Source organism: Nicotiana tomentosiformis, chromosome 10 (genome assembly GCF_000390325.3).
Source record: "Nicotiana tomentosiformis chromosome 10, ASM39032v3, whole genome shotgun sequence".
In the NCBI taxonomy this organism is placed as follows: domain Eukaryota; kingdom Viridiplantae; phylum Streptophyta; class Magnoliopsida; order Solanales; family Solanaceae; genus Nicotiana; species Nicotiana tomentosiformis.
Window position 1 is genome coordinate 79,501,054 of NC_090821.1, and position 8,718 is coordinate 79,509,771.

Consider the following 8,718-nt stretch of genomic DNA (forward strand, 5'->3'; position numbering starts at 1 on the left):
TAAATTACAAACCCCTAATACTGCCTCTAAAATGGATTCCTCCTAAACCAAACTATTTTAAATCAAACACGGACGGAGCATTGTCGGTAGCTACCTCCAAAGCAGGTGTGGGAGGGCCCATTCATGATTCCCAAGGGAATTGGATCATCGGATTTGTAGGGAATATCTCACCCACTAACAGCGTACATGCGGAATTACAAGCATTTTTTCTTGGGTTGGAGTTAGCAAATCGTCATCAGTTGGTTCCACTAGAAGTTAATGTGGATGCATCGGAGGTATTAACAATTATTAGGAATGACAACATGCATTATACTAAGCTTATTTCTGATTGCATACACCTCCTGGGCCAGTTGCATAATGCAACAATCACACATGTCTACAGAGAGGAGAATGGGGTAGCGGATAGATTAGCCAAGGAAGATTGTTCGATGGATCCAACTATGTCACCAACTGTTTTTGCATCGCCACCGGTTTTTGTTAGCAACATCTTACAACACGATCAAGTAGGAGGAATATGATATAGGAAGGTCAAACCAATGACAGATGCGCAGGCCCTACACATGGAAACTACAACAACACTTTTTGATGCACACAACGATGGACCTGCATCTATAGAAGCCAATGGAGTTACTATAGTGGAGAACTTTGTATTAATTAGTAATCAACCTTTAGTTTGTACAAAATTACCTCATAATCCTACTTGTAATAGTCAACAAACTAGCTCTCCTAATATGATGCACCATACGCATCACCCCCTCTGTAGAACTAGCTTTAAATAGTTAATGCGATATTATCTTTCATACCAAAAAAAAAATCTAGTCTACTTCTTATACAAGATGTATCTTTTGTATCACCTGCTTCGTCACCTGCTCAACTGTATTTTGTTGTCATGAAGATTGACGTTAGGCCAAAATGCTATACTTTTAGCTAGAGGTGTACATAGGTCGGGTTGGTTCGGATTTTTCAATTATCAAACCAAACCAACGGTGTCGGATTTTTAAATTTATAAACTAAATCAAACCAACAAAGTCAAATTTTTCAATCTCGATTTTTCTCTTATTTTTCGGGTTTTTTCGAGTTTTCGAAATTTTTTTCGGTAAAGTCTTCATAGCATAAAATACGTAACTTGTGCTCTAAATAGTTCTTAAGTACTCGTAAAATACCACTATATAATGTATTTTCTAAGAAACTAACACAATAATATGAGATAAGTCATAACAGTATACTAAACATTCAATAACAAAGATAAAATAATAAAATTACATAAAATAAATATTGCTAATTAATAAGCCATAATAAAAATTAACATAATCTAAAAATACTATATAGGTCATGCTAAAATAAGTATAGCTAACAAGTACTAATATTAATTACATAACTAAGCACTAAAGAAAAAGATAAACTAAGTTATGCATTTTCATTATAAACCAATGTAAAACTAAAATAATTATTCAACAATATCGTCATTCCTAGTATTGAATTGAATCTCTTTTGTTAGCATTAGTATTGATTTGAAATTTGTTTGAGCTACTACATTTATGGGCGTTAAAATTTATTTACCATTCAAGAATGTTAAGTCTAAACTTCAAATAATATGTTAAAAGATAAAATTGTAAAAAAGTTAAAGAAATATTTATAAATTACATTACAGTAAACATTTATATGTACAAAATATTTCTAAAAATTATATAAATGTATTATCGGGTTTGTTTGGTTTCGGTTTGACTTTTTTTAGTTAAAACCAAACCAATTATGGTCGGGTTTTATTTTCCAATACCAAACCACATCGGATGTTTTTTTCGGTTTGACTCGGATTATCGGTTTGGTGCTGTTTATAGATTTTATTTGTACACCCCTACTTTTAGCGCATTACTCGCCCTATATTTTGTTGGTTTAGTGAGATATTGTGCGACAATTGTGCTAAATTGTGTTGTTTTATGTTTAGAAACATCGGAATAAATCATCGAATGAAAGTTGCATAAACATAGGACAAAAACGCAAGAAAAGAGTCAAAGGCATCAAGTACCCAAATCGTGCTACAAACCAGGTTTCATGAGGTCTATAGCCAGGTTGACCGCACTATAGACCAGGCTTCACAAGGTCTATAGCCGGGTCGACCGCGCTATAGACCAGGTTTCGCGAGGTCTATAGCCAGGTTGACCGCTCTACAGACCATGCTTCGCGAGGTCTATAGCACGGTAATTAAAAGTCGCGGGTTAAAAGACCCCAACCCGGATTTGGACCGGGGGATTGACATAAATACTCCCCAAACGAGTTATTCTAGGGTTGGACATGATTTTGGAGGAGAAAAGGGTTGCAAAGCACTGTGGAGCAAGGATCAAACGAGTTTTCCTTCCTTTATCTCTTTACTTTGTAGTTTAATGTATTTGAACATTATGTTAATGTTGTTGTATTTTTGAGAAGCTAAACTCTCTTATCTAAGGTTTGATGGAACCTATTGGAGGATGATTTTCTACTGCGTTTAATATAGATTTGCGTTTGATTTTTCTCTACATGTTCAACTATATTTTCATTGTTGTTAATTGAAGAGCTTTCAATTAACTAAGCCTATTTAGTATGTATATTACTCGAGAGAGTACATATTTAGGTAATTGTTGAACAACACCACTCCTAACGTAGTTGAGAGATCGATACAGAGGGTTTAAAGGCGGTATTAGAGATAACGAAGTCTTGGTGCGATTGTAGTGAGCGGTAAATTAGTGCCAGCTAGCGTAGTTCGAGAAAATACGTCTATTAAATTGTGGTAGTTGCTCGAGAGAGAGCTACGCCAATAAAAGTACTCACGATTGATAGAGAATATTTAGTCAAATTCATAGAAAATGTAGCGGAAAGATTCCGACAATAAGGAAAATCATAACCTTAGACTTTTTCAAATCTTGTCTACAACATTTGCTTATAAATTACTGCATTTTTAATTTCTTTGATCTTAGTTAGTAAACTCTCAAATTGTTATATAATATTTCTGAAGGTTCATTACTTGAATTCATGCAAAACTATTGGTTGTAATTAGTATGTTATTTTCATGTGGGATTCATCTCCGAACTTGTAAACTGAATTATATTTGCAACGACCGCTAGACCTCTTAGGAGGCATAGTTGGGCATGATCAAATTTTGGCGTCATTGTCGGGTAAGCAACAATGTTATTAATTACAGCTAGAATAGTTTCTAGGATTCTTAGTTTAGTCAATTTTCTCCATTTTACTTAATTACATTGAATTTCTAACGTTTGTAGTCTTGTTTGTTATAGGTGTATGCCTAGAAACTCCCCAAGAACTGGTGAATTGCTTGAAGCATTACTGGATCCTGAGAAAGCTTTCAAGGCAATAAATTGTGCAAACAGGAAAGACAAACGACAACAACAACCAAGAGAACAAATTGAATTAGACATGGGTGACGTTTTGAGTAATCAAGACAATCGAAACAATGTGAATGACCCGAACAATCAAGGTGTGGCGCCTCTTGTGCCAGAAGCAACTTATAAGATTGGGCACAACCCACCACTGAAAATTTGACAACTGCAATTACAGTCCCTCAAGTACAAGCAGAGTCATTTCAAATCACTAACAACATGCTACATCTGCTGCAAAACAAGGGACTTTTCTCCGGGTCTTACATTGAAGATTCACAACAACATCTAAAAAAAATTCTATCAATTTGTGTCACGCAAAGGCAACCGAATGTGACACCAGAAGCAATAAGACTGTTGTTGTTTCCATTCTTAGTGACAGGAGAAACCAAGACTTGGCTTAATTCGCTCCCCATAAATTCCATCACCACTTGGGAGGAATTAGTCGAGTAGTTTTTGAATAAGTTCTACCCGCCCAATAAAAATGCCAATCAAGTTGATGAAATATTGAGATTCGGGTAAAAACCAACTGAAATATTACAAGAAATGTGGGAGAGATTCAAAGGTATGTTGGTTAAGTGTCCACATCATGGAATTCCAGAACAGATGTTGGGACAACGGTTTTACATGGGATTGACGGATAACTTGAAGGCCAATATTGATGCTTCAGTAGGTGGAGAATTTTTTAGCAAGTCATTTAGAGAGTGTAAGATCATGCTAGATAAATGGCTCAAAATTCATGATGGATGACAATAGACACTACAATCACCCATATAGTTCACTCAGTAGCATTGGACCCGAACAACTCCATAGCCGAGAATATGGCTACTCTGATGACGCAAATGAGTATCCTCACCAAGAAAATTGATGAATCAGGCTAGAATCAGGTACACGTAGTTAATACGACTAATGGGGGAATATGTACACCATGCATTAACCAACCATATGTGTGCGCGTGGAGTGGTGAAAGTGACAACCAGAACTATCAGGAGAATATGAACTACATGGGCAACTATGGAGGCCAGAAGCAAGGTGGTCAGAATTGGGGACAGCAAAATCAATAGTATAGACCAGCACAACAACAGTACAATAACACCAACAATTTTGGAGCTATGCGACCACAGGGTCAAGTAGTGCCTTACCAAAGGCAACAAGGATACAACCAGCAAAATCAACAGCTAACTTATCAACAACCTCAACAACAACAGATAGTGAGACAAGATAATGGGTTATCTGAAATTAAAGTAATGTTGCAATAACTCATTGGGGCCAGCGGGAAAATGGAAGAAAAGGTCCACCAAATGCAAGAAAAGGTAGTGCCACATGAATCAGCTATCAAAAGTATTGAGATTCAACTAGGGAAATTATCCATGGCCCTTAACAGCCGTCCTCAAGGGACGTTACCTACGGACACACATGTCAATCTAAAAGAGTAGGGCCTGAAGCAGCTTATGGCGGTGAGCTTGAGCAATGGTAAAGATCTTGATTTAGAGCAAGAAATCGCTCGTGAGAGCCGGTCAACTGAAATACTTGTGTCATTGCCAATTGAGTTAGATGAGTCAACCGAGCTAACAAAAGTAAGAGTGTAGTCAGCACAAGAGGAAATAAACAAGGAAAAAGAGGTTGCAGAGGAGACTGAGAAAATGCAAGAGAAGGCATTAGAAAAAGTGCCTGAGCAGAATCTAACTCAAGCCGCAGGAAAGAAGCGAGCTCCAGCACACTTCCCATAGAGGTTGGCCAAATATCAGAAGGATGAGCAGTACAAAAAATTCATGGAAATGCTGAAGCAAATTCAGGTAAACATTCCTCTAATTAATGCTTTGAGGGACATGCCCGGTTATGCAAAAATGATGAAGGACTTGATGTCTCGTAAGTTCGACTTCCAAGACTTGGCAATTGTCACATTGACACAGACCTGTAGTGTTGTTGTGACAAGACCTATAGCTGAGAAGTTAACCGATCCTGGAAGCTTCACAATTCCATGCACCATAGGTAGCTATGCATTTGCCAAAACATTGTGTGATTTGGGAGCAAGTATAAATCGGATGCCATTGTCTATCTATAAAACGTTAGGCATTGGAAGAGCAAGGCCAACATCCATGTTACTACAACTAGCTTACCGAACGGTGAAAAGGCCATCTGGTATACTTGACGATGTACTTGTGCAAGTTGGAAAATTCGTGTTTCCAGCAGATTTTGTCATTTTGGACTGCCAGGTTGATGAAGAGATTCCCATAATTTTGGGAAGGCCATTCTTGGCCACAGGGATAACTCTGATTGATTGTGAAATGGAGGAGCTAAAGATGAGGCTGAATAATGAAGAAATAACATTTAATGTGCAACAGACTATGCGACGACCAGTGAGTTTGCAAATTGCTCTTTGTTAGACACAATGGATGTGATCATGGATGAAGATGATGAGGCACTTAATGTAAAAGACCCTCTTACAGCCTGCCTCATGAACTTAGAAGAAGTAAATAGTGAAGACTTGGCGGAATGGGTGTTAGCTCTTCAAGGGCAAGGGTACTGGAAAAAAGAGCTCGAATTCGAGCCTTTACACTCGGAAGAAAGAAAGACCCCTCCAACAAAGCCATCGAACGAAGCGCCACCACAATTGGAGCTGGAACCGTTACCATCTTACCTCAAGTATGCTTTCTTGGGACCTAACTCGACTTTACATGTTCTTATCTCATCTGGTTTGTTAGATGTGAGGGTAGAACAACTTTTGCAGGTGTTGAAAAGAGTGCAAGAGTGCAATTGATTAGACCATTGCAGACATTAAGGGTATCAACCTGGCCTTATGTATGCATAAGATTCTACTGCAAGATGGGCACAAACCTTCCAGAGAAAATCAAAGAAGGTTGAACCCTAACATGAAAGAAGTTGTAAAGAAGGAAGTGATTAAGTGGTTAGATGCGGGAATTATTTTTCCCATATCAGATAGGAGCTAGGTCAGCCCAGTTCAGTGTGTTCCAAAGAATGGTGGGATGACTGTTGTGCTAAATGAGAGCAACGAGTTGATCTCAACAAGAATAGTCATGGGATGGCAAATTTGCATGGAGTACAGAAGATTGAACAAGGCCACCCAAAAAGATCATTTTCCCTTGTCGTTTATTGATCATATGTTAGATAGATTGGTATGGAGGTACCAATTTTGTTTCTTGGATGGATACTCGAGGTATAATCAGATATCTATTGCCCTAGAGGATAGAGAAAAAATGTCATTCACCTGTCCATATGGCATTTACGCTTTTCAGAGAATGTCGTTTGGTCTATGCAATGCACCTGCCATATTCCTAAGGTGCATGATGGCCATGTTCATGGATATGGTAGAAGGCATAATGGAGGTTTTCATGGATGACTTTTCAGTGGTAGGAAACTCTTTCAATGGTTGCCTTAAGAATCTGAAGAGAGTGTTGCGGAGATGTATGGAGACTAATCTGGTGTTAAACTAGGAAAAATGCCATTTCATGGTGCGAGAAGGTCTAGTCTTGGGACACCTAGTGTCAAGTAAGGGCATTGAGAGGTATCATGCTAAGCTCGATATAATAGAGAAATTTCCACCACCCACTTCTGTCAAGGCAATAAGAAGTTTCCTTGGTCACGCCGGTCTCTATAGGCGTTTCATAAAAGATTTTTCCAAGATTGCTAACCCTTTGTGTAAATTGATTGAAACAAATCACCCTTTTGTGTTTTCTAATGACTACATGGTAGCTTTTGAGGTATTAAAGAAGAGGTTGGTGTCTGCACCTATCATAGTTGCACCCAACTAGGAGCAACCATTTGAGCTGATGTGTGATGCAAGTGGACATGCTGTGAGAGCAGTACTTGGGTAGAGAAAAGATAAAATCATGCATCCAATCTACTATGCAAGTAGAACATTGAATGGTACTCAACTGAATTACATAGTGACAGAGAAAGAGATGCTAGCAGTGGTGTTCGTATTTGACAAATTCAAGTCCTACTTGATAGGCTCGAAGGTAATTGTTTATACTGACCATGCTGCTCTCAGGTACCTAATTTATAAGAAGTAGTCAAAGTCGTGCCTGATTCTATGTGTGCTACTGCTGCAAGAGTTTGACTTGGAAATCCGTGACCGAAAGGAAACGGAAAACCAAGTTGATGAACACTTGTCCAGGCTTGAAGGAGCTGAAAAGAGTGTTGAATTGGAAGAGATCATGGAGACTTTCCCAAATGAACAACTGTTAGCCATGATCCTTGAGGTAGCGCCATGGTATGCAGACATTGCAAACTACCTAGCAAGCGCTATTGTTCCCTATGACTTGTCTTCTGTGTAGAAGAAAAAGTTCTTTCGTGATTGTCGTATGTATTTGTGGGATAAACCATATTTGTTTAGGATTTGTATTGATAACATGATCCAAAGATGTATTCCCGAGATAGACCAAGCTTCTGTTTTGCAGGCATGTCATGCTTCGCCTAATGGATGCCATTTTGGAGGAGTAAGGACAACTACTAAAGAGCTGGAGTCAGGATTTTATTGGCCGATGTTGTTTAAAGATGCACACTTTTGGGTAAAGAGTTGTGATGAGTGTCAAAGGATGGGGAATATTTCCCGTCGACATGAGATGCCCATGAACCCAATTCAAGAGGTAGAAGTTTTTTATGTATGAGGAATCGACTTTATGGGACCATTTGTCAGCTCATACAACAACAAGTATATACTCGTAGCAACGGACTATGTCTCGAAATGGGTAGAAGTTGTAGCACTCTCAACAAATGATGCAAAGGGAGTTATTGATTTTTTAAGAAAAAATATCTTCACCCGATTTGGAACTCCAAGAGTGATCATCAGTGATGGAGAAACTCACTTCTGCAATCGAGCCTTCGCAAAGTTGCTGGAAAAATATGGCGTACGCCATAAGGTTGCCACTCTGTATCACCCACAAACAAGTGGGCAAGTTGAGGTGTCAAACAGAGAAATCAAGAATGTTTTAACCAAAATTGTAAATGCTACTCGGACTGATTGGGCGAGAAAATTGAATGATGCACTATGGGCTTACCATACTGCATTTAAAACTCTGATTGGTATGTCACCGTACTAATTGGTGTTTAGAAAGGCATGTCACTTACCGGTGGAGCTAGAGCATAGAGCTTTTTGGGCATTAAGGCAGTTAAATTTAGACGTGGAGGCCGCTGGTACGAGTAAAGTCATAAAGCTTCATGAACTTGATGAGTTCTGTTACCATGCTTTTGAGATAACCAGGTTGTACAAGGAAAAGATGAAGATCATGCACGATAAGCATATTCAAGAAAGGATTTTCAAACCCGGAGATGTTGTGTTGTTATATAATTCAAGATTGAAACTATTTCCGGGTAAGCTGAAATCTAG

At 38.5% G+C, this 8,718-nt stretch overlaps 1 protein-coding gene across 1 annotated transcript; it reads left to right on the top strand.

Annotated features, from left to right (window-relative positions):
* The first annotated feature begins 5,140 nt into the window (after positions 1-5,140).
* Positions 5,141-5,755, top strand: LOC138900455 (uncharacterized). Its single transcript, XM_070187200.1, has one exon. It carries the CDS (start codon positions 5,141-5,143, stop codon positions 5,753-5,755), a length of 615 nt encoding a protein of 204 aa, XP_070043301.1.
* Positions 5,756-8,718: the final 2,963 nt, after the last annotated feature.

Excerpts from the sequence above, each read along its gene's own strand:
- LOC138900455 (XM_070187200.1), top strand. The coding sequence starts at position 5,141 with ATGGAAATGCTGAAGCAAATTCAGGTAAACATTCCTCTAATTAATGCT.